At 45.1% G+C, this 25,891-nt stretch overlaps 1 protein-coding gene across 1 annotated transcript in view; it reads right to left on the bottom strand.

Moving 5' to 3' along the window:
* Positions 1–25,891, bottom strand: part of ABI3BP (ABI family member 3 binding protein) — a 1,926,231-nt gene that overhangs the window by 1,563,231 nt on the left and 337,109 nt on the right. Inside the window, exon 2 of the mRNA XM_069637268.1 lies at positions 20,287–20,466. Coding sequence (XP_069493369.1) covers positions 20,287–20,466 — 180 coding nt within the window. The remainder of the gene's footprint in view (positions 1–20,286; positions 20,467–25,891) is intronic.

Here is a 25,891-nt window from a genome sequence, read left to right as displayed (position 1 = left end):
TGACAGGCTTACTTTTGGACAGCATTATTTGTGTGGGTCTACCCTTAGAGCATATAGGAACATATTATCATTACTCTTGTTTGAATGATTAACTTTATATTGTATCATTAACTTCTCTAGACAGAATTCTCTCTGAAACAACAAGCATTTACACTTGCAATATAGTGGCTTTTTATATGAATCAATAGAAAACACAAAGAGAATGCTCTCATACATATTGCTTAGTATTTATGTTTATTTATTTTCTTCTAGAGATAATAGGTGAACATTAAAAGTAGTATAGTAAAAGAATATGCAGTACCCACTATTAGACACAATGTAGTTGAATATAATCCTGGCATCTCAATCCTCTTATATTCACTTTTACAAATTTAAAGCCACCTACAGCCCGTCAACAATGGGTGTAGTCATCTAAAGTATGGCTCAGTAAAATTTAAAATTATACCCCCTTTGGATTACATTTAGGCAACTACCCTTAGAATGCATGGACTTTGACGATTGTTAGCATTTTCCATTTAATGGGTTTACAGGGGTTGTTATAATCACACCGGTCTACTGTGAGAAACCTTAAGGCGTCTCCCTGGCCAGTTCCCGGGGATCTGTCATCCAGGTGGCCAGGACACGGCCATCGCTATTGGATCCAGTTCCTGGGGGTGGACTAGTGAGGGAGGATAACCTCGATGAGGGAGTAGGAGTGGGACACCGACGGGTGAGACACGGTATCCCCCTTCTTTCAACACCTTTCCCCATCCCACCACACAGGATATTCCAAAACACTGCCCCCCGCCCCTTTTCCGATACGAACACTTTCGCACAACACGGAAAACAGCGGACTAATACCGGAGCCGTTCACCCGACATGTCCCAATACAGGGTTCAGGCAAAGACAGGCAAGTGAGCCTAAATCACTCACACCTGACAGCCCTTTCCCTTCACCACAGGGATAAAAGGTGGAGCAAAAAAGCACATGACGAGCGAGGCAGACAGCACGATGAGACAGCTATTTAGACCCCGCAGTTCAAAAGGAGTAGAAAGGTGGCAAATGTTGATAAGCTGACAAGGAGAGACGCGACGTTGCCCTTTTTGACTCAGACCTGCGAAACCTCTGCAGCGGGAATCGTAAGGCCGTGGAAAATAGCTCAAGTGCTTTGTAACAGATGTCAACAGTACACGGAGCGTGTCTACACTGATAAGCCGGAGCAAGGGAAACTCCTGCTACCGTGGTAATGGCCTTGACTCTGGATCCAAGGAAAGCCAAGCGGTTCATCACAGCTGGCGAGTCGAAGGCAGAACCGATTAGAACCGGGCTCTGTTGAAGGAAAGTCGCAAAGTGGCATATGAAAAAGAATTCAAAGAACTCTGAAAGTGTTAAGGGAAGACCAGCTGCAGGGGGAGCAGGCACCACGTGGGTGCTGACTCGAGAAACACTGGTCAATCACATGTTCAATATGACTATAGATACCAGAAGGCCATAGGAGAGCCACAAAGATAGGTCAAAGTGGTCATACAGGAGGTCGATCAAAATCCCTGTACAGTCGAAAGTCTTTGCCCGACAAATTATTGAGAAAGATAAGGGAAGTAAATCCTGCATGGTGAACATTAATACATGAACTGTGTCCTGTAAAGATTGGCAAGAGGGAACCTGGTAGAGGGATGCTAATGAGAGGGGGAGAAGTCTGAAGTCCAGAGAAACAGTGTTGACAAGAGTGAACTCGGCATATGGATGGCCACGAGAATTGTTTGATAAAACATTAAGATTGCTGAAAGTCAAAAGGTGAACTGTCTTTGTGCCAAGCCATAGTGAACCTGGAAGAGGGAGGCTGAGTCGAGAGAAATATTCAAAAGGGGTCTGCCACGGAAGAGCGGGACGCAGGGGTGACGAATCCCCACCTCAAGTACAAAGAAACAAGAAGTATTACAAGACAAGGGAAAGAGAAGTGCCCCCCCTTGTCCTTTGAGATCCGAGCCCGGCCGGGGGGGATCCAGGGGTGGAAAGTTATCACCCGAAGTTTACTGAGAAAGGAACTATCTTTTGAATTTGTTGAATACGATAGGGTGAAGGGTCTGTGCCCGGAAGATGGGGACCCAGGGGTCAATCTGTCACCCAAAGCCTACGTGAAGCAGAACGTTGTGCTTGTTTGTTGAATACATCAGGCCGCAAAGGAAAGAGACTTTTATTCAAAGGAGACTTCACTCTGGAAGAAACTGATAGCTGGAACAAAATTGTCAACTCGTGCTGAGAAGCCTTGAGCGTGTGCTGTGCTCCAAAATCCCACCTTGTCCTGTGTTAAAAACGTGGGGAAGGGAGACCTCAAGGCAATCACATCCTGACTTATTATTTGGACACTCGTTTCTTTACTTTGATACCCTATACCACACTGTTTCTGTAATTAGTTGTAAGGTATTGGCAATAGGTTTTTCTTAGTCTAGGCCTTTTTATTGTGACACAATGCCACTAGGACTACCTTATTTTTCATTTGATGGTTGACGCTTGCTCCCATCTTAGATTTAGGTATAGGTTAGGCGTTTTTCCACCCCACTTTTATAGTTCAATAAACACCCTTGAACTGTGATCACTTGTATCTGTCTTTACTGTTGCCACCATGATTTTCTTACACTTTTGGCTCGCCCATCCTATCATCAATCATGGAAAATAAAAATAGGGCAAATATGGGTCTGGCTTATTTCAGCCCCCAAAATATTGAAGTGGACAGAAAACAGAATTTGGAAAAATTGTCAAAGTACAAATGTTGATGCTTGTAAGCAGGTTTACAGTATCATAGTGAAGGAATCAGAACAGATGTACACTTCTTTTTACCCATGCAGTCCAGCCTTGTGGTTCAGTTCTGCGGCTCAGCTCTGCACCTCTTGGCATCTGCTCACCAGAAAATCTAGAACTCTGCATGTGTTTGCCTTATGGATCAGTTTGTTATACAGTCTGAAGCCAGGTGTATCTAAATTACACCAATTTCTTTACCAGCCAAATGTGAACTGTGGGCATCTATGCCTTAATCTCTACTTTTAATCTTTGAACTTTCCCGGGGAGCTTTGTTTCTCATATACTTTTGCACACCCATTTCTGCAAATCAATGCAACGTCAATCATGATCTGTAAAGTCCTCCAAAAATTGAATTACCCTAGAGCAAGGTTTTAGAATGCCCATCAGCAAAAACTGGACCTTCATAGGAGCCTTGTTTCTCAGACTTTGCACCGTTATTACAAAAAGGACTTTGTGTGCATGTCTGTCTGTGGATCATTTAAAGGGTTCTCCCATAATAATCATAGCCAGTTGGCTGTCTGTTACAAACAATTAATATTTATGAATTCCAATATTTTTTCTTTGTGCAGTTCAATTTACAACATAGCAGATTCTGTTCTTTTGTCAAAGGGTGCACTCCAAAGAAATGTACAGATTGACTTTACATCGTATTAAATGTGAAGCAACAGTACGTAGTTTACTATTTTCAAAACACACGTGTGTTATAAAATAAAAGCTCGGATTCACATTGTGAAAATGAGTGCATTTCCAAATGAACTAAAACAATCCATAGCTGTGCAAAAATACCCCGTGTCCTGTTTGCGACAAGCAAGACCTAATTTTGTTTTTGATTGCATAAGTATTCTTTTTGTATAACAACATGCAGATAAGGACTACCAGTGCATTTTTCTTCTGGCATAGAGCAGCGTGCTTTCACATTACAATGTGCAAAGGCAGAACAACCTATACAGTAAACTATGTGAATCATAACGTGTGCTTGGCAAAACTTGTGAAAATATGTTTTGAACTCAATAGAGCTTTCCAACAGCCAGCTATGCACCTATGTGTGTATTTTGAAGCTCACGTGTTTCAACAGCATCCAAAATTGTAATAATCAATAGTAAATTGATTATAGAGAGTCATGACCTTAGGGTGGCCTTGTGCATATTAAAAATACCTGTGTTGATTGCGTTACAGGCAAGATATACAGCATTTTAAAACAACTATGATTTGCTACAAACTTTTATCTCTAAAATCATACAAGAAAAACACATTTTTCATCATCATCAACATAAAAGTCTGTAGATTGCATGTATCATCCAAACAAATTCACTGCTCTAGAATCCCTCTTAACATTTAATTTCTAACATTTTAATCCATTACCTCATATCTTTTTGATAAAAAACCTCATTTAAAAATGTTATCAATCCGAAATGAAAGTAAATTCTTCTCCCAATAAAAAAGTTGACGAGCACTCTTCAACCGTGTAGGATTTCTTATCACCAATAATGCTTCCCAGATGTCTAGTTCTTACCCTAGTCAAGCCTGTCCACAATAAAAGAATATGTTTCAGTGTTTCTGCTGTCCCGCCACTGCAAAATCTACAGTCAAGGTTATCCACTACTTGTTTATGGGCCTCTAGAGTCTCTTCTGTCAGGAGTATGTTTAGACGAAATCTCAAAAACTGATATCGATATAGCGGACTAGGAAATTTGGTTAAATACCTCAGCAAACAGTTATTTGCCCTGTCTTTTTTTATGCACATTTGTGTGTAACTTATGTTTGGTTTTTAATTGCTCTTTCAAGGTTCAGTGCTGTTGCCATAGCTTTCGATTGACCAGAGCCGGTTTTGAGACCAACATTTCTTGAGTAGTTCCCAGATAATTTAGAATGCCCACACATCTTGTTTTCCATTGCTCTTAGAGTGAAACATCCTCCCCTATGTCATTGCCAAGCGCAATATCTGAAATGGCAAAGGTGTTTTCAGTATGACACATTTCCTATATAAAGAGAGTTTTCCACACTAATACTGCGTATAGTGAAATCAACACCAATGTATACCCGATAACTGATGTGGGTACTCTTCTCAGTAGGTAAAGTACGCGTCTCCAGAATGTACCCTCAAATGAAGGCCACTATTTCCATGAGGAGGACAGAAAGGCCTCTGCATCATAAGTTAGGATTGGTATGACTTTTGTTTTGTAGAACGCAAGTACCGCACTGCCCCTTTAGGGGTGGGACCAAGCCTGATTTGCATATGTTCTCTCCCCTTTTGTAATGGCTTGGCAGGCAAAGAACGATGGTCTGGAGGGTTGGCCAGAGCAATGCCATAGGTTTAGATTAATATGAAGTCTTCCAGCCATCACCTCTTTTGTTTTGATGTAGTCACCCAGAGTGGGATGGGTATGGGCAGACAAGGGTCCCGTGCCTGCTGGGCCTAGAGACCCAAGCTACTCCTCACTGATGAGGCCCAACAAGGCTGAAACATGTTTGGGGGTACTTGTGGTCTTGTGCAGAAGGGATGTGACCAAGCGGTTCGGGCTGCACTGCCCCTTTTAGGGGTGGGACCAATCATGATATGCATAGAGTCTTTCCCCTTTTGTAATGGCATGGCAGGTGAAGAACGATGGTCTGGATGGTTGCCCAGAGCAATGCTAGAGGTTCGGATTAATTTGAAACCTTCCAGCTATCACCTCTTTTGTTTTGCTGCTACTAAAGAGTTACTTGTTATGCTTCACATAACATCACTATATACAAGCATACCACAACATGAAGCTATAGAAGTAGCTGGAGATTTTTTTATGAGTCGTGCACTTATTCAACCCATTGCAAAGGAGTTCATCATTGAACTCCTCTCTTTGTGTTTGTCGAAAGAATTATTTTGAGTTTAAAGGAAAGTACAACCTACAGGTGAGTGGCATGGCTATGGGTGCATTCTTTGCCCCAAGTCTAACTACTCTTTAAATGGCTAAATTTGAGTAAACATATTTTCTCCAATGCAAATGTATTTTGTGACTGAATAAAATAATGGTGCTGATACATTGATGATATCATCATGATTTGGCAAGGCAATGCTAATTCGCTTAAGACGTTCTGTGACTGCTTACATACTTGTAGTAATAGCATATAATCTACTAGCAAATATTCTGTCCACAAAAGAAATTTCCTAGAGCTAGAAATTCGATTAGAAAAAGACAGTTTGATATGCAATATGTTTAGAAAACCCATTCAACACAGCACTTTTCTTCATTTCAAGAGCTCTCATCCTCACCACACTGGAGCTATTTTACCAGGCAGATGCTATTTGTGGCTTAAAATGAACTGTACAAGACAACAGGACTTTAAATATCAGGCCTCACAGTTAGATAGTAAGCTAATAGAAAGAGGATATCCCCAAAAATGTATTGCCCAGTCCAGAATAAGAGCTAGATATACGCTTTGTGAGGTACTGCTAACAAGCCAAGATAAACTGCTAGAACGAGAAATACTAACATGCATTTACACTTTTTGTCTGCATACAAATAATATGAAAAAAGTGGTCAACAAGTTCTGACCTCTGATGAAAGCACACTTTCCTGAATTAAAAGCACTGAGGTTTGCACTTAAGAGCTAAAAATATCGAGGATTATTTAGTGCACTCAAAACATTCCACAAGAAGTGACACCAATAGATTGTGGAATTTGGGACCCCTGGTTGGTCATTTCCCTTGTGAGATATGTATAGCATGTAAGGGAAAGTAGTTTCCTTCAAAGTAAATAAGAGAGGTTGACAATTGAGAAGAATGACTGACTGCAGAAAAAATAGAGTAATCTACTGAATAAAGTGCTTGTGTAATCTGTTGTATGTTGGAAACACTAATAGGGAGGCACGTGTAAGAATTCTAGAACATCGTTCAAGAATAAAATGCAGGAAAGTAGGAGCGAGCGCCTCTCGTCCAATATTATGTTGAAAAACAACACACGCAAGAGGAACTATTTTGCTGGATTATAGATGAGGTACCAGTTTCCCATGTAGGGAGCTCTAATGCACAAGGAGAGTCAATGGATATGTAGACTTCAGACACGTATTAAGGGTCTTAATGAGGTTTTTCAATAAGTTTAAAAATCCACTGGGGAGCGCTGTTCAGAGATCTGATATCTTGGAGCCTGACATTTTGTCTTTCTAGACAAATTACATATTGAAATAGAGTCAGAAGGTTTCTGCCAAAATTTAAACTTGGAGACTGATATGACGCATATGATATACATAATGCCTGTGGAGAGTCTTGCAAATGGAATATTCATTTATTATTTTCAGTTTTTATAATTCAGTGCATGGGCAGAGTTTAACTAAAAGAATACATTGTTGCCTTTTCCAGGAGGGTGCTCTTGCTATAAAAAGAAAAATGGTCTCTTCTCCAGCACTATTGATTGAGATGGAGTTTGAGGTATCACTCACTCCATGTTTAGAACATATAATGGTGTTCTTATTTTTAAAGTAAATTGTGCCCTTTGGTTGAGGTTTGCATTTAATAAGTTGAGAAAGTGGAAAAGTATGAACATTATCGTGGTTTACTATATTGGGTTGAGTATTCAAAGATGGGGTTCAATTTTGAAGAAGCAAACTCCCATTTTCTATGTTAATGAATGTGTGAAGTAGGAATGCCAATATGTACTTTCTGGAGAAAGGAGTCCGGCTTGCATTCTGTGAGAAAGACGCTGTAAGAGCCTACATGAGGCAATCAGTTTATAGCTGGCGAGGTGGGCGATGATTGAAATTTGAGCAGTCAAAGCTATTATCTTGCGCTGTAAGATTAGGATTTGTTTCCTATAAGTGGACTTATTTTCTGTCCCCTTCTCCTTTTCTGTATATTGCAGCAGTGAATTCAAGCTAAAAGAAAAGAGAAAAATCTAAATAAAAGGTGATCACATTTGGTTTACCTTCTTGACACCTAATTTTCAAAATGATGCAGACTAAGTTGGATATGCAGCAAGTCTAATATAAAGGTATCTATTAATATTGAAGGGTTGATGGTGGGGAAACAGAGATTGTAATCTTAAAATGTCATGACAACGTTTGTTTGTCTCAGTCTCCTTTCACTGAATACAGAGGCAATACATGTGGGAAGCCGATGTGTTTGACTGACATATGGTTCAACCAATGTCCGCATGATGCTGTACAATTTAAAGTCTCAATTGGGTGAGTATTTTAGTTGAGGCTTTTTCTTGAATATTAATATAAGGTATTCCTGATTTCTATCATATTCATAGATTGAATTGAATTAATTCATGGTGAAGCTTGATTCAGACTTGGGTGCGATGTCCAGACATTAAGGAACCTTGATATAGGTCGTGACGAAGGAGTTCTGATGAAAAATATACACCGAAACGTCAATGCGACGTTGACTATGTCAATTTATATCGGTGCAATCGGGGTTAACAATGATTAATTCCTGAAATGAATTAGTGTAGGACAAAGTGAGAGACACTGACTGTTTTTAATAAAAATATAAGTAAAAATTGCAATAGAATGTATTTTTGCAAATTTAGTTAAGTAATGTATGTCTAGATTTATTTTTTCTAACATTATTAGGTGTTATCCTGGTAGAGATGGCCTGATGTGTTGAATTTGTTTTTGAGCGCGTTTTGGTTATAATTTTCTTTTTTGTTAAAACATTTATTGTGTTATAGGACACACCTTGTTAAATGTTTTGTTATGGTTATTAAGTGTTGATGTAAATATGTGTGCTTGTTTGCCTCACCAAGTGAGGTAGGATGTGCACCAGTCAAATGAAATAAAAGTGAATTGACTAAATACAATCTTTAATGGGAAAATATGTTAGGGTATCTTTCTCATACCTGCCAACCAGCTCTTGTTTCTTCCATCTCTATATCTGTTTACTTGTGCTTCTACATAACTTCCTCTTAGCTTCACCAGAAATACGGAAAAGGTACTCACGAAAACTGGGAGTCTTTTTCCACCAGGTTCTCTTTTCTTGCCACAGTTCTGAAGAAATGATATGTCTCCCAGGAAGCGCTGAAGAAACTAGTGTCCGGGCTCCTAGAGCCCCGTGGGCACCACCCTCGGAAAAAACCCTCCAGGGAATAAAACCTGATACAGGTAAGACTAGAGATCCTCCAATACTAGACTGGGTAGTTCGTGGTGAAGGGTGACTGCATGGTCTTTGCTCCGTGCATAGAGGAGACTCTTGTTGCTGCTGTAATCAGGACACTCCGATGGCTTAAGGAGCAGCACGGTAATGGAAACAGGTAGGTGGTGCCAGAGCCAAAGGCTCTGAAGTACTGAATGAGAAGCCGTGAAGGAAGGAGCTGCACGGCAAAGGAGGCAGGAAGGAGGTGCCGGAGCAGGACGCTTGGCGGTGCTGAAAGAGACGCCGAGTTGAAAGGCGCAGAACGGCAAAGGGGGGAAACACAGTGCTGGAGCTGCGGAGCTAGGAGAATGGAGCCTAGCGGGAGTCAAGGGGAAAGAAAGGAGTCAGAAAGGAGGATATAATGGAGGAAAAGAAGAGGCAGACTGAAGTCTGTGAAAACATGAATAGGTAGAAAGGTTTTTCTGCAAGCAAGCATAATGCTAAGAAAGCTGCACAAGGTGTGGAGCGAGTAGCGATGCACCTACCCGTTCCTTTGCCGGAGAGATAGTATCGGGAGAGTGGCGGTCACCATCTTGAGGAGAACTAGACCTACACTTGGGATTCAGAAAAAGGGAACCAAATAGGCGCCATCTTGGTTTCTGTATCAAGTAATATGGATGGTGCATTTTCCAGTTTCTCCAGTACGTCCTTTGGGTTTTCCTAACAGTATGCCCTCCCCGCAGAGTTGTTGGTCTGGGCTTCCAGGGGTGTGCACAATGATATCTGTGCACTAAGGCGGGCGCATGTACCGTAGAGGCAGGTTCCCAACAGCGATCTGAAGGACCCTAGCCCTTCCAATCTATCAGGTACTGTAAGGTGCCTCGACAATAACTGGAATCACAGATGGATGCAACTTCATATTCTGGACCTTCAGGAGTGAGAATCGGTGGAGGAATGATGATTTGTCTTCTGTGGAACCTGTCAGGGATATGTCTTTTCAGTTGGGAAACATGGAAAACATTGTGTATCCTGTTCCAAGTTTTGGACAACTGAATAGGATATGCCACCTTTCCAATAGCCGTGATTACTGAAAAGGGACCGAAATAACGGGGAGAAAGTTTTGAAGGTATCAGATGTTTGGGAAGATATTTAGAGGCTAGCCATACAAGATCCCCTGTTATGTAGAGGATTTCCTGAGACCGTTTCTCATTGGCTTGTTGTTTGGCTTTAGCCCTGGCTTCTGTAAGAGCTGAGAGAGCTGTTGGTGTCCTGTCCGTATTTCATCAACAAGAGCATCCACTGAAGGAACCTTGGTAGGAGGAGGTGAGGTTGTTGGAAACACTGAAGTGTGGAATCCACAGGAGCAATAGAAAGGAGACATTTTTATGGCAGGATGGAATGCACTGTTATATGCAAATTCAGCATAAGGTAGCAAAGAACTCCAGTTATCTTGTGATGCTGATGCAAAACACTGTAGATACTGCTCTAACGACTGGTTAAGTCTTTCCGTCTGGCCGTTAGATTGAGGAAGGTAACCAGAAGTGAGATTGCGTTGTATCCCCAAGGACTGACATCGATTTTTCCAGAAGGCAGAGATATATTGTGGTCCTCTGTCAGATAGGATACTTTCATGTAAGCGAAAAATGGTATGTAGGAAGCATTGAGCCATTTGAGCAGCAGAAGGAATTTTAGTCATAGGTATGAAATGGGCTAATTTGGTCAGCGAATCTATAGTTACCATTATGATGGGATGAAGGAGGGAGTTCTACTATGAAATCCGTAAAAATCCTTTCCCAGGGTTGTGTAGGTAACATAGGCTGGATGAGTTTGCCCATTGGTAGCCTTCTGGGATTCTTGGATTGGAGACAGGTAACACAGGAGGCAACGTAGTCCTTTACGTCCTTCAAGATTGGCCACCAAAAATATCGACCAATTAATTCCTGTGTAGTAGAAATTCCTCTATGCCCTGCTGTTTTGTGATCATGACAAAGGTGCAGGATTTTCTTCCTAAGGTTGAGAGTAGGAATGTACAAGTTCTCGTTGTAGAAACACAACCCTCTTTCTTGTGTCAGATCGTATTGTGTTATTTCTTGCTGAGAGATGCCTTTGCTCTGTTCTCGAACTTTGTGAAGTAATGAGGAAACAAAGTAGATGAATGTGGTTCGGGGAAACATCCTTTCAGGTTTAACCAATATGTTCACTTCATAGGAGCTGCGTGATAGGGAGTCTGCTATTTGGTTGTTGGCTCCTGGTATGTATGTAAGAACCATGTCGTATGACAAAAAAAAAATAAGCCCAACGGGCTTGTCGATTGTTCTGGCACTCGAAATTTTGCAGGGCTCTCAGATTCTGGTGATCTGTCCGGATTAGAACTGGATGCTTTGATCCTATAAGTAGGTTTCTCCATTCTTGACAGGCTCCATTGTATAGCCAGTAATTCCTTCTCCAAAACCGTGTAATTAAACTCACAGGGTGTGAGTGTTTTGGACATGTAAGCAATAGGATGTTCAATACCGCTAGAAGATTTTTGCTTAAGTACCCCTCCGATAACTGTAGAGGCGGCATCTGTTTCCAATACAAGAGGTTGTGACTGATCTGGAAGTCTTAGGATGGGAGCAGAGGAAAAGACAGTTTTTAGAAAGTCAAATGCTTGTTGAGCTTGCTGTTTCCAGTAGAACCGTTTTCCTTTTTTGAGGAGGGTGGTCAAGGGTTTGATAACCGAGGAAAATTTAGGGATACACTTTCTGTAAAAATTGGAAAACCCCAAGAATCTCTGTATTTCCTTAGTGTTAAGAGGTGCTTTCCATTGCAGAATAGCCTCGACTTTTCTAGGGTCCATAGCTGCACCTTCAGCGGAAAGAATATATCCCAGATAAGGTATGCTGGATTGGTGGAATTACCATTTTTTGAGCTTCACATATAGGTGATTAGTTTGTAATCTACTTAGAACTTCCGCCACGTGTTGAACGTGTTCCGGTTGTTTTTTTGAGAAAATAAGGAGGTTGTCTAAGTAGACGATAAGGGAATGCAGGAATAAATCGGAGAAAATATGATCTACTAATCTTTGGAAGACGGAAGGGGCATTTGCTAGACTGAAAGGCATCACCCGATACTCAGAACTTCCAAAGGGCGTGTGAAATGTAGTCTTCCACTCATCTCCTTGTCTTATTCGGATGAGGTGATATGCTCCTCGTAAATCCAGTTTGGTAAATATAGATGCGCCTCTGACTGCTTCCAATATGTCCCTTATGATTGGTAGGGGGTATCTATCCTTGCGGGTCACCTGGTTTAAACATCTGTAATCGATGCAAGGTCTTAATTCCTTACAGTCTTTCTTAGGGATAAAAAATAATGAAGCATCCGCTGGGCTTTTGGATTCAGTAATTAATCCATGATGAAGGTTAGTTTGTAGATATTCTTTTAAGGCATCTTTTTCAGGTTCTGAAAGTGTATACATCCTGCCAAAAGGTACTTGTTTTTGTTCTTGAGCCGTCACTCCCAATTCCCTTCTGCCAAACATGGCCTGAACACTATTGACAAAACCTGCTGCTGAATCCATTAATTGGTTGTTGGTGATAACAAAGGGAGTGGCCCAAACCAATGCATTGCCAGACATGTTAGATATCATGTAGCTGACTTTGGCCCCATCTGTAGGGAAAAAGGTGGCTTTGAATTAAATTGTACGGTACATGAATCCACATATTCTTTTAATCTTTTCGGATTACCATCAAATTTTCCCATCTGCAAGAGTCCAGGGGGTAGTTCTGCCCGGGAAGTAACCATTTGGCGTAACACATTGTTCTCATTCCTTAATGTCTGTACCTCTGTATTGAGAGTCTGGACTGCTGTTATCAGCTGTTGAACTTGCTGATCCATGACGTCGCTATCTCTTAGCTTCACATGAAATACCGAAAAGGTACTCACGGAAACAGGGAGTCTTTTTCCACCAGGTTCTCTTTTCCTGCTGAAGGTCTGAAGAAATGGTATGTTTCCCAGGAAGCGCTGAAGAGACCAGTGTCTGGGCTCCAAGCGCCCCGTGGGCGGCGCCCTCGGGAAAACCTCCGGGGAATAAAACCCGATACAGGTAAGACCAGAGATCCTTCAATACTAGACTGTAGTAATTTGTGATGAAGGGTGACTACGTGGACTGTGCTCCGAGCACAGAGGAGACTCTTGTTGGTGCCGTAATCAGGGCGCTCTGATGGTTTATGGAGCAGCAGGGCAATGGAAACAGGTAGGCGGTGCTGGAGCTCTGAAGTACTGAATGAGAAGCCATGAAGGAAGGAGCTGCATGGCAAAGGAGGCAGGAAGGAGGTGCCTGAGCAGGACGCTCGGCGGCGCTGAAAGATTTGCCAAGTTGAAAGGCACAGTACGGCAAAGAGGGGGAAACACAGTGCCGGAGCTGCAGAGCTAGGAGAATGGAGCCTAGTGGGAGTCAAGGGGAAAGAAAGCAGTCAGAAAGGAGGATATAACAGAGGAAAAGAATAGGCAGACCGAAGTCTGTGAAAACAAGAATAGGTAGAAAGGTTTTTCTGCAAGCAAGCGTAATGCTAAGAAAGCTGCACAAGGTGTGGAGTGAGTAGCAACGCACCTACCTGTTCCTTTGCCAGAGAGATATAGTATCTGGAGAGTGGAGGTCGCCATCTTGAGGAGAACTAGACCTACACTTGGGATTCACAAAAAGGAAACCAAATAGGCGCCATCTTGGTTTCTGTATCAAGTAATAGGGATGGTGCGTTTTCCAGTTTCTCCGGTAGGACCTTTGCGTTTTCCTAACACTTCCTCAATGCTGCCACTCTGGGTCATCCTCCGCCTTTGCCAGGCTTCCCTTTAAGCTGCCTCCTGCTCTTCAATTCTATACCAGTCTTCCATTCATTCTCTTCTTCTCCCTTAGTATTTCTCCACTTCACCTTTCCACCTGATCAACCTTCTTTAATCATCTTATGGTCTACCACCTTCTCTTTAGGCACCCTTTGCAAAGACACCTGTATGATAGGGCCTTGCCTTTTCACCCCCTCCTCTATGGTTCCTTTCTCCCCAACCCCTGTGTCTCACACTCTACTCTGCTCCACCCAGGCCACTCCCATCTCTCCAGTGCCCACCATTCGTACATGTCCTTGCACCTCCTCTGTGCCACCCTGGTTATGTGTGTCTCCAGACACCCCAGCCATGTGTCTCTCCAGCACTCCTTGAGGTCTCCCACTCTCTAGTCTACCCCCATCCCATGTCTCCTGCTCCCCAGACTCCCCCTTGGTCTCTTACTCCACCTCTGACAACATCTGGGTCTTCTGCTTCCCACTCCTCCCGGGTCTCCTGCTCACCAGAACCCCCATAGGTCTCCTGCTACCCAGAGTCCCCTGTGCCTCCCACTCCCCAGACCACCGCCCTGGTTCCCTGCTCCCCAGATCCCTCCCCTGCTCTCCTGATACCCAGATCCCACCTTGAGTCTCCCGCTAACCACACCACCCATCTCTCTCACTCCCACTATCCAGACCCACCTGGTCTCCCACTCCTACCACCCAGGCCCCCCACCAGGTATTCAGCTTCCTCTACCCAGTCCCCTCAGGTCTCTCGCTACGCAACCCCCTTCTATCTTCTCACTCAAGACCTCTAAGTCATCTCCCAAGCTTCCTTTATTCTGGCCTTCTGTCTCCTGCTTCAGCTCCTTCTTCACTCTTCACCAGATATCACCACATGGGATCCTTCTCCAGACTCCCACACTTTGTGCCACAGGCCATTACCCCTGTATGACCTTAAACCCACCTTTCTGCCTCTCAATGGCTTAAGAGATTTTAGGCATGTCTCCTTATATACATAGTTTGGAGACTGGTTGTTGGAGCCCACCTGTAACAATGACATTCATTTTGCATGGTCTTTTCTCTTCTTACCACACTAATGCCCACCCAAGGGAAACATGCCCTCGGCCTATCTTGTTTTAAGTGTATGTGTGTCTTGAGTGCGTGAGGAGACTGGTTCACAGTTTGAGTTTTCTGTCTTAGTTTGGGTTCTCGCTCTTTCCCCCTGTGGATTTGGATATGGTTTCTGTACTTACGCGAGTGCATGAACTATAGGGCTCACATGACCGCCTTTCATTGAGTCTCTTTAAGGGCCAGGAGCTTACAAGGCAGAAAGGTGGAAAGTCCCTGCCTTGTGTGTGTGTGTGGCCTGGTGGGAGCAGCCATGGTGTGTACTCATGCTGCTCGTAGGCCCAGAGTCACCTGGCTTGTGGCAGCCCTAGGCACCCTTGTCAACCCCACAACCGACCAGTCAGGTTAGGCAGGGCTCTTTGATGCAAAAGACTACATCGCAGACTGCCCCTTCTGACCTGTGCTGCTAAAGGTAACACAATGACATGCAATGCCCCAAAATGCATGCAATGTGTTACTATCTTTTTTCATTTTTATTAGTACATTTGGTTAAATAGAGAAACTTTTAGCACATAGAGAAAATACGTTCAGATACATATATAGCAAAAATTACTTCACATAAAAATAAATATTCTATAAATAGTTCACATAAAAACAAATTTCATAGATATTCTTAACATCCCTACTCCAAAACAATAAACATCATAAATCCATGATTTACAAAATGTCATAAAATTGAATACACAATTAGGATATGTCGGGTGGACTCTACCATCAAATTACTAGACATGACAATGACAGTTCTTAACCTTTGCCAAGAACGCCTTCGTCACATCAGTGTCTACTCTTAATCTGATTTTGTAGGTCCTGCCAAGTTAGTTAGTGTCTTATACTGTGGAGAAATAGCTATGCTCTATTATATGGTGCCACATAATACATATGGTCCCTCAAAATGGTCTGCATGAAGCACATTGTGCCCTTCTCATAGATAAATGTATCCAAGTTTCCCTTGCTTTATCTGGCCTCATCATTAATCTTGTCTGCTTTTCCTGCCTAGTTCTATTTTTAATCTAACAAACCCACTTATCTCACTGCGAGATGCTGTCAAAGACTATCTCTAATGTATCAGCCTCTGTTGCTTGTCTGAAATCTCTTGGCATGAGTCATAGTTTTTCACACCTGCCTTAGAACTGGACACCACTTTGTACTTGAGTTATTCATTTTGAAATATATTTTTGTCTGACACTATTTCTTCTTCACTTCTTCAGGGAGCTATTTTTTTTTAAGCATCTCTCACTTTGTATCCCTTATCCATAACATATCCTTATACATTCATGGTATTTGTGAGATATTTAAAGCACTCTTCAATTCCTGGGTCATCCTAACCCAAATGCGTAGTCCCATGTGCACTTTGTTCCTAAAATAAATGCAATATGATCCTGATTTCTGCAATAATAGAACCATTTGATCTTCCTATCATATTATCTATACTCAGTTAAGGGGGTGGGGGTGGCACACCCTATACAAATGTTCTCTCCAAGTTACTGTATCTCTTCCAGATGCTGCCAGTGGTTCTCCTAGGGGATGTCTTGGGAAGTGTAAAGAAGGAGTTGCAGAGATTTATGTGGGGAGATACTAAGCCCTGGATTAGTTACAACATATTGGTCCTTGCCAAGAAGCTCGGAGGGGTGGAGTTTCCCCGATTTAGAAACCTATTATAGAGCAAGACAGTTAAGGATTATTATAGATCATTTATATCCCCAAAAAGTTAAACAGTGGGTCCCACTTGAAAACACTGTGTTGCACCCAGTAGCTCTTGGGACTGGCTGTGGGTACCTTTAGCATGTGGACATTAGAATCCTCAAACACCCAGTCCTCCAGGTCCTTTAGGAGCTTTGGAAGGAAAAGGCTGCTAGAGGATGGATATCTAGGTGGCCCTTGCCGCTAAAGTGTATATGACCCTGCACCCACAACATTAGAGGTGGCATACACGACCCAAACCGCTTTCAGGGATGGCAGGAGATGGGCTGGAAAACACAGGGCAGATGTGGATATGGGGCAGGTTTATATCCCTGCAAGAGCTACAGAAACTCCGAGGATAGGTCCACTCACTGGATTTTTCTGTCTTCAGCTTAAGATGGCATTGACGGATGGAAAGTGGGGTGCAAACCCCAAAATCAGGGTATCAGGAAAGCAAAGAAGAATCATTACAACAAATAAATAGAGGCAGCGACCAACCCATCCAGTAAACTCTTTGAAATACTTAAAGGGATTGAAAGGCCGAAATCACTCTCCCCTCCACATACTCCCACTAGGGAAGAATGTGATAGGGTACAAGAAGCTTTCGCTGCCAAGATCTCTAAGGCTCAAAATAACATCATTACAGTCAGAAGAAAAGGAGAGCCCCTTATCCTTCCAGAGGAAATAAGTAACCAGGAAGGATAAGGGGCTCTCCTTTTCTTCTGGCTGTATAGAATTTCAGCTTCCTCCCTATATCCGAGGAGGAGCTATGTAGAGTGTTGGCTAAAATGAAACCCACCTCCTGCGCAGAGAATATTCTGCCTTCCAAAATCATACTGGACAATAAAGACATTTTTGTTCCAGTACTGACAAAGATAGTTAACGCCTCCTTTACAGAGGAGGTAGTACCAAAGGAAATTAAGAAGGTGACTATTACCCCATTAGTGAAGAAACCAGGGCTGGATCAGAAGGACCCCAGTAATCTGAGGCCCATAACGAATTCAAATTTTATCCTGAAGGTCCTAGATAAAGTTGCCATGAACCAACTACAAAAGCATGTAGAAGACTGGAACCTACTGCATGAACAGCAATCGGGCTTTCGAGCCTCCCACAGCACAGAATCAGCTATGCTCGATCTTCAGACCTACATGTTGGACCTGATAGACAAGGGCAGCACTGGTATCCTTATGCTGTTGGATCTCAGCGCGGCTTTCGACTTGGTAGATCACCAACTCCTGTAGGAAGCACTGGCTAAAACAGTTGGTTGTACGACTAAGGCGTTGGAGTGGTTAGCATAATTTTTGAAAGACAGGAGTGCTAAGATCCACTGGGGTGACACATTCTCTGAGGCCGCCCCTATCTTGTTTGGTGTCCCCCAGGGTGCTAGCCTGTCACCGCTGCTATTTAATTTATATATGAGAAGTCTATGCGAGCTCCTGGAATAAATCGGTGTGTTCTTTACTAACTACGCTGATGACACGCAGCTCATTTTTGAACTCAAGGGAGAATACAGCATCGACAGCGCGAAAATATCAGAGGTTTATCGCATTATTGACATTTGGATGCAACGTCATTGGATGTGTCTTAATAATGCGAAAACCAAACTGATGATTTTTGGGACGCAACATGCCAGATCCAAGTAAGGGACAGAATACCAGACCTTTACTATCAAACAGGCTAAAATCCCAGTGGTGCCCCACATAAAAACCCTAGGGATGGTTGTGGAAGCATCAGTAGGATCCCAGGCTCAGGTTAACTAACTGCAAAAAAACCATGCCTACTACATGTGTTTCATGAGAGCCATAAGGCCATTTATTAATGAAGCGAATGCAGCAACTATAGCAAGAGCGGTCATTCTGTCACGCCTTGACTACGGTACGGCCTTACTGATAGGAGCCACAAAGAGGGATATACAAAAGTGTCAGGTCATGCAAAATGACACAGTTCGAGCTACCAAGAGAATCAAAAAAAGGGAGCATGTGACTATGGAGAGAAGATCTCTTCACTGACTAAGAGTGGAAGAGAGAGTACACTTTAAGGCGATGACCATAGTTCACAGATGTCTTTATGGAGAAGCCCCGAGATATTTTAAGAAGCAATTTTCTTTGTACCTGCCTCAAAGAAACCTTAGATCAGAGGATGAGAGTTATCTGAATATTCCTAGAGCTAAACGTGTGCAAGGGCGGGGGACATCTTTCCCAGTGGAGCCAGCAAAATGCTGGAACAAATTGCCACTAACTCTACGACTAGAAGAGAACTACCAGAGTTTCAGGAAATCGTTGAAAACCTACCTCTTCCAATGATAATCTCATTATCTTTCCGCAGACCGCCCTCTACAGCACATAATATTATGCGCACTGAATTACCCCGGACATTCCCGTGCCCTGATGCCTGCGGGCTATCGGCGTGTTATAAACAAACACATACATACAAAAGGGAGCTGACCCCATTTGAAAAAAACTTGATATATCTTAGAGGGTATAAAGGAATAGCATCCTCCTAGCTGAACCCCCCCAACATGTTGAAAGTGAGAGATCAGTGGGAAGTGGACCTGGTAAGGGAGGTGGATGATAGCCTATTGGCCCATATATGTAGTGGGAGTAGCCAAAACGTCTATAGCAACACAGTACAAGTTGGCATGCTACACAGTGTGTCACTTCACTATGCTTTTCATAACCATAACTTCCTACAAATAAAAAGCGTGTGGTAAGTGTGGAGCCCAACATTGCATGGCGGAAATACCAACACCATTTTATAATTCCTTGCTTATAGTCTTATTGGCCACAAACCAAAACATCCAGAGATTTCCAAGAGTAGCTGTGCGCTAATGCACACACACATCCTAATCGTATTCCATGATCTCCAACACTCTGCGCTTCGGCCCTCCGACAGACATTCCCACTAACAGTGCATTGAGACTATAATAATGGTAAAATGGCACTATACAAATGACAAGTACAATACAAAACAAATTCCGAACTTGCCCTTCAGTGAGAAGGATATGCATATCTCAATGCTAAATCTCTGGCTCTTGTTATTTACGACAACACTACTTGGAGTGCACACCCTCTCCCCTCGGTCAAGCACTGTCTGATCCCCAATATTTCTTATCATGAGCATTTCTTCACATGATTTTATGTTTCAACAAAACACAGCCAACTCTGCATGAAGACCCTATTAGGCACGCAACATGCATTTAATCCTCCGAGACCCCTCGAGGATGCATACAGCCAACAAATAAAAGCTCAAACATAGGGCTAATCTATGTCCTCATGTGAAATGGGACAGTAAGCCCTCTGCACCACCCCGTCCTCTGCAGGCTGAGCCTTTCTTTGTCACTACACTGTGTATTTTCCTGGGGTTTAGTGGCAGACACCCAAAAGACTAATATTCCGCGAAAGGCAGCACACAAGATTACTCAATAGTCTCCCAAGTGCATTGGCATAAGCAGCAGTTTAGCATACGTGTGCTGCTTAATACAAAAGTGGAACAACTGAAGATTTGATAGACTTGCAATTCTCAACAAAGTCCTTTTTAGCAAAGGCTGTGGAAGCCTAGAACTCGGTTCCACTGTCAAAGCACAAGGACAGTCTGCTAATACATGAAGTGTCAGCCGACTGCACATACATGATTGAGTCTCCAATTATTTAGAATCAGCCATGTTTGCATTCTCTGGACTTATTTGAAAATAATGTGTTGCTTGCTGTACCTCGTATAAAAATCCTGTTTCCAGATGAACAGCTTAATTGTTAATATGCATTAGAATGGTATTTATTAAAATGTCATTTCACCCGGAGAAAGAACAATATGAGAGTAGAGTATGTCCATAAAGCAGGCAGGGGCCTTACTTACCGAGCTCTGCGTCGTAGGATTTCCCGTTTTCCGGCATTGGGATGTACTGTGTGGAGAAGAAGCTGCTCCCATAGCCCAGAATAAAGCCTTCCAGGTTCATGTTGGGACTGGGCCGCAGGAACTTCAGGATAACGGTGTCACTGGTAGCATTGATCTGGACCTTCAGGCTGGCTTTCTTAACTGTGGAAACATAGTTGCACGTTTACCGATGGCTCGAGGTGTTGTCGGCAATAATACAGTTACTCACATATTCAAATACAATTGGCACGTTTGACATCCGTTACAAGGCTTTTATTTTGGCGCCAATGACATGGGAAAGAACACTATTGTGGGCTAAGTACCCCCGAACCCAAGTGAATGTTGCAGAGTGCAGCAAGAACTGTAAATGAGGGTTCAGGGCAATTAACCCCCATTAGTTCCCTCAACCAAAATGGCACTAACGTTGTTAGCGCGCACAATAAAAACATTTTTTTTAAAAGCTTTCAGATGTGTACACCGAACTAGAGTTGGGCTTGCCAGATGGGGCTAGGGTGGCTCGGGGAAGAGCAGGCGACTTAGGCTAAGCGTCGTTTAGGGCCGGTGCCACCCTAAGGTGTTGGCTAACTCCAAGCCCATTTGTCAAGCCCATTCAGCACTCCACCATCCAGTGCTGTGCTGCCTCCCTGCATCCTGGCTCCACCTCTGCCCCATCACAACTCTGAGCATCACCCAGTGCATTAGTCAAGTCACAGTATGCCACCACAACCCGCCTCTCCTCCCCCGTTTCCTTCACTCTGCCCCCTCCAAGCGTCATCATCTTGTGCGTTAATTTCCCCAGCCCCCAATTATACGTACACGCTACCATCGCCCGTATTGTCTCTGTTTCTCAGCCCATCTCCACCATTCGGTGCCTCCCTCTGCCGCCAAAGCAGCCCCATCCCCACCATTCGGTGCCTCCAAGTCCTGCCCTCTCCACGCAACCACAATCTACATCTTTGCGGTTCTGTTCCCCAACCCAACAGCACCACCTGCTGCTGCTTTCCTCAGTCTGCCCCACCGACAGCTCCAGGCCCCCCACGCATTCCCAATACATGTCTGCAGGCTCTCGTGATGGTGCAGCAATGGCGCAGGGTGGCACCATTGCTGGGTGCTCTGCTTTTTAATCCAAGTTCAGTATGTGAACATGAGAATGCCTCCAGATCTCTACATATGACACATGTGTCTTTTATGCAAGCTTTAATCCGAGCACATCAAGCCCAGTCAGTGCCATTGTGCGCCTTTCGATTGCGCTCGCTGTATCAGTAACATACGCAAACCATGAACCAGGCCCCTTATCCGCGTCATTGTCATGCGTTCACCTGCCACTGAGAGACAGCTCAGTGGCAAACGCTCGTTTTGGAAGCAAGACGACGCAGAGCAACACAGGTTCGAATCCCCAGTCCGGGTTTATGCTTAGAAATCTCTTGGTATCAAGCGCGCTATAAAAAAATAAAAAAGAATAAGTATAGAGCATCAGCAGCGTTTCCTATCAAATAATTAGATCTGCAACAAACAGGATTGTCTTCATAGGTTTTGTAAGGCTCATGAGCACCCCCCTTTTTGCAACACGCGCAAAGTTGCAGGACTCACGGCCTTGGGATTGGTTTGCCTTAAGATGTGTGTTACGTTCCGCCCTGCGTCCCGCTACGCGGTGACGCAGGGCGTCCTAAATAAAAGCCCCGCCCCCGCGTTCGGGAGGCAGTTCCGGGGCAGACCTATAACCAGCGTGGGTGTTTGATTCCTTCGGCTCCCGCTGGAGCTGCGCCACAGGCCGCGCGGCCTATTAGCATTGTGGCAGCCCCCGCGCGCAGGCCGCGGGCCGACAACACAACAATGGCGACGAGGCAAGACGAACTCCAAGACAGGCTCGGTGCTGTGAAGGCACCATAACGCCACACAGCCATCACGGCTAAATTTTTGGACACCCGGTGGGGGTGCCATCACACACGTGACCCCCCCACCCACAAAAAAAAAAAAAAAAAAAAAAAAAAATTTTTTTTTTTTTTCTCCTTTATCAATTCATGCTCTCTGCCACTAAGACCATAGTTCTTCCCTCCGGAAACGGGAGAACCAGGTGGCTTCGGACATCCAACAAGGGAGAGCAGCATCACAGTGTGTGGGGAGCGCCAGGCCCTGAGTTGTAACACGGCGCCTGGGTACGGCGGCACCTCCAAGGTAGGCCCAACGTCGCAGCATTGGTGGCCGTCTGAGGTACCTACGACACACGGATCAGGTCCACGCCAACATGGCGGCCGGCACATCCACGCCTGGGCCCTCCACGCCGTCCAGAATTGCGGCAAACCTGTCCATGTCGCCACCTCCACCTCGAACACAAGGCACTTCGTCGACACTGGTCCAGCCGTTTGACCCATTCACGGATCCGTCGTCATGCGGACCCAGATGGCAGCTGTGGATCCAGAAGTTCGAGATGGCGATGGAGTGCAAAGAGATCACAGCGCCCAGGAAACTGAAGGCACACCTACTACTCAGCGTGGGTGACGAGGTATTGCGCATTTTCAATTCCCTGAACGTTGATGATGGCCAGGATGGGTACCGAAGCGCGAAAGATGCCCTCACCGATCACTTCCTCCCTCAACTAAACCCAGACTATGAGACGTTTCTTTTCTGCACCACCTTACAGGCAGCGGAGGAAACCCTTGATGCGTACCACACCCGCCTGAGAAAGTTAGCCATGTCCTGTGAATTCACGAACGTGGAGAGGGAGATCAGGAGGCAGATCATCAACGGGATTCATTCGGAAAAATTGAGGCGCCTGATACTTAGCGAGAAGGGTATCCCCCTACAGCGGATCCTTGAACTAGGACGTCAGAGGGAACTGGCACATACCAGAGCGGCCAACATGGAGGCCACGCTACACAGGCTGCAACCTGCTCTCAACACGGCTATGGTAGCCCGCATCACCAACAAACAATCCTCGAGAGACGACAACAGTGGCGGATACGGCCAAAACAGGTGGCAACCGCGCATTCCGGGACCCACAGAGTGTGGCTGGTGCGGTGGCCCACGACATGGCCGTCGCAACTGTCCTGCTCAAGGCACCACATGTGGAGCATGTGGCCGGAAGGACCATTACGCGAAGGTATGCCGATCAACGGACATCCCCATACAGCCCCTGCAGAACCAGCCGGAGAAGGTCGCGACCAAGAAAAAGAAGCAAGCCAGTGCCAGAAGGGTCGCAGTGGCCAGCTCTTCCACGGAGGAGGAATGGGATGACGTCTCGGCGATGCTGCAGGCCCCCTCCAAGGACACAGACAGGAAAGGAAGGAAGGTATACCTGGTGTCTGCCCTATGCCAGGACCGAGGACCTCGAAGAAAAGCCGCCCGAAGGCGCAAATGCATGGTCACCATCCAAAACCAGTGCATTCTCATGACCATCGACACAGGCGCTTCGGTGAACGTCATGCCTGAAAGCATCTTCCTGACTCTAAGTCCTCCACCAGAGCTGAAAAGCACCGACACTCTGTTGTATGCATACGGCTGTCGAAAGCCCCTGCCGGTAATTGGCAGGTTCCGCACTACGCTGGAACACGGAAAAAACAGACTATGGTCCAAAGTCTATGTTGTGAAGGCAGGTGTTGAGAGCCTCCTGAGTGGGGACGCAGCGGAGGATTTGGGAGTGGTCCAATTCATCTGCCATGTCAACGAAGAAAAGGAAGTGGAGCAGATGCTGAACCAATACCCTGACTTGCAAGAGGGCATAGGCTGTCTAAGAGGCAAAACCATCAAACTTCATATTGATGAGACAGTGCAGCCGAAAGCCGTCCGGCACCGGAGAACGCCTTTCCACATGAGAGAACAAGTGGAGCAGGAACTCAAGGCACTGGAAGAAGCGGGTATCATTGAGGAGGTCACAGGGCCCACACCGTGGGTCTCTCCAATGGTGGTAACACGGAAGCCTAAGCAGCCTGGAAAGGTGCGGATCTGCATAGACATGCGCCTCCCCAACACTGCCATTAAAAGAGAACGCCACATAACCCCAACAATCGACGAGATTGTGGCTGACCTCACAGGGTCGAGCATATTTTCAAAGATGGATCTCAGGGCGGGGTATCATCAACTCAAACTCCACAGAGACTCTCGATACATAACAACGTTCTCTACGCATTTGGGGCTGCGGAGATACAAACGCCTAAGTTTCAGAATATCGTCTGCTGCGGAGGTGTTCCAGCAAACCATCCAGGAGGTCATCCGGGGCATCCCTGGTGTCCTCAACGTGAGCGATGATATTCTGATTCACGCCCCCGACAAAGAAACACACATCAAGAGGCTTCACGCCCTACTGGGCCGACTACAAGATGTTGGGCTCACAATACACCGGGAAAAGTGCGAGTTCCTCAAATCAGAGATCAATTTTTTCGGATACAAGTTTGGCAGCACAGGCATCTCCCCTGACCCGCAGAAGGTCGCAGACATCCAGGCGGCAAGTCCACCGATGACCCCCACAGAAGTGCGCAGTTTTTTAGGCATGGCCACCTACTGCGGGAGGTTCATCCGAAACCTGGCCACACTATCTGAGCCGCTGCGGGAACTCACCAAGGCCAACGTCAAGTGGGAGTGGGGGCAAACATGCCAGGACTCGTTTGAAAGCATCAAGGACTCCCTCTCCGCTGACACCAAGATGGCCTACTATAACACTGAACTGCCCACAGAACTGTTTGTGGATGCCAGCCCCGTGGGGCTCGGAGCCATCCTAATGCAAGTCACGAGGGAAGGGGAGAAGAGACTGATTGCATATGCATCGAGAGCCCTCACAGAGACCGAACAAAGGTACTCACACATCGAAAAGGAGGCCATCGCCGTGCTGTGGGGGTGCCGGCATTTTCACCTCTACCTATATGGGCGTCATTTCACGACGATCACGGACCACAAGCCCCTACTACCCATTTTCATGGGAACATCAGCACACCCTCCGGCACGAATCACCAAGTGGTTGTTGCACCTCCAGCAATATGACTTTGATCTCGTCTACCAACCAGGCAGTGGAAACCCGGCGGATTTTCTCTCCAGGCATCCGCGAGAGGCCACTTAACAAGAGATCCAAGTAGCGGCAGAGACAGAGGAACACATATGCCAGGTGGTGCGCGCAATGAGGCCCAAGGCGGTGAGCATCGAGGAAATCGAGGCGGAAACGCACCAGGACCCGTGTTGTGACTTAGTGAAAGATGCCATCCTTTCCGGTGACTGGAAGACTTTCATGAGACACACACACAACAGAACAGCGGAAGCAAAAGGGTTTCTGTCCGGCATATTCACAGTGCGGCAAGACTTGTCAGTCACGGAAGGTGGACTGTTACTACGGGGAAACCGCATCGTGATCCCTCTCAAACTACAGAACAGGATAGTGGCCCTAGCGCATGAAGGACACCAAGGACTGGCAAGGACGAAAGCCCGCATTCGGCACCGAGTATGGTTTCCCCAGATCGAGGAGCGGGTCGAGACACTCGTTAGCACGTGCCTATCCTGTCATATAACGGGGGCCCCGCCAAACCCGGAACCCATCATATCAGCAGAACGGGGCCGCTCTCGCTGGGAGGCCATCAGCATTGACTTTTGCAAGCTCCGAGAG

Source organism: Ambystoma mexicanum, chromosome 7p, assembly GCF_040938575.1.
Source record: "Ambystoma mexicanum isolate Mex_15411 chromosome 7p, UKY_AmexF1_1, whole genome shotgun sequence".
NCBI lineage: Eukaryota > Metazoa > Chordata > Amphibia > Caudata > Ambystomatidae > Ambystoma > Ambystoma mexicanum.
This window is presented reverse-complemented; position numbering and strand designations above follow the sequence as displayed.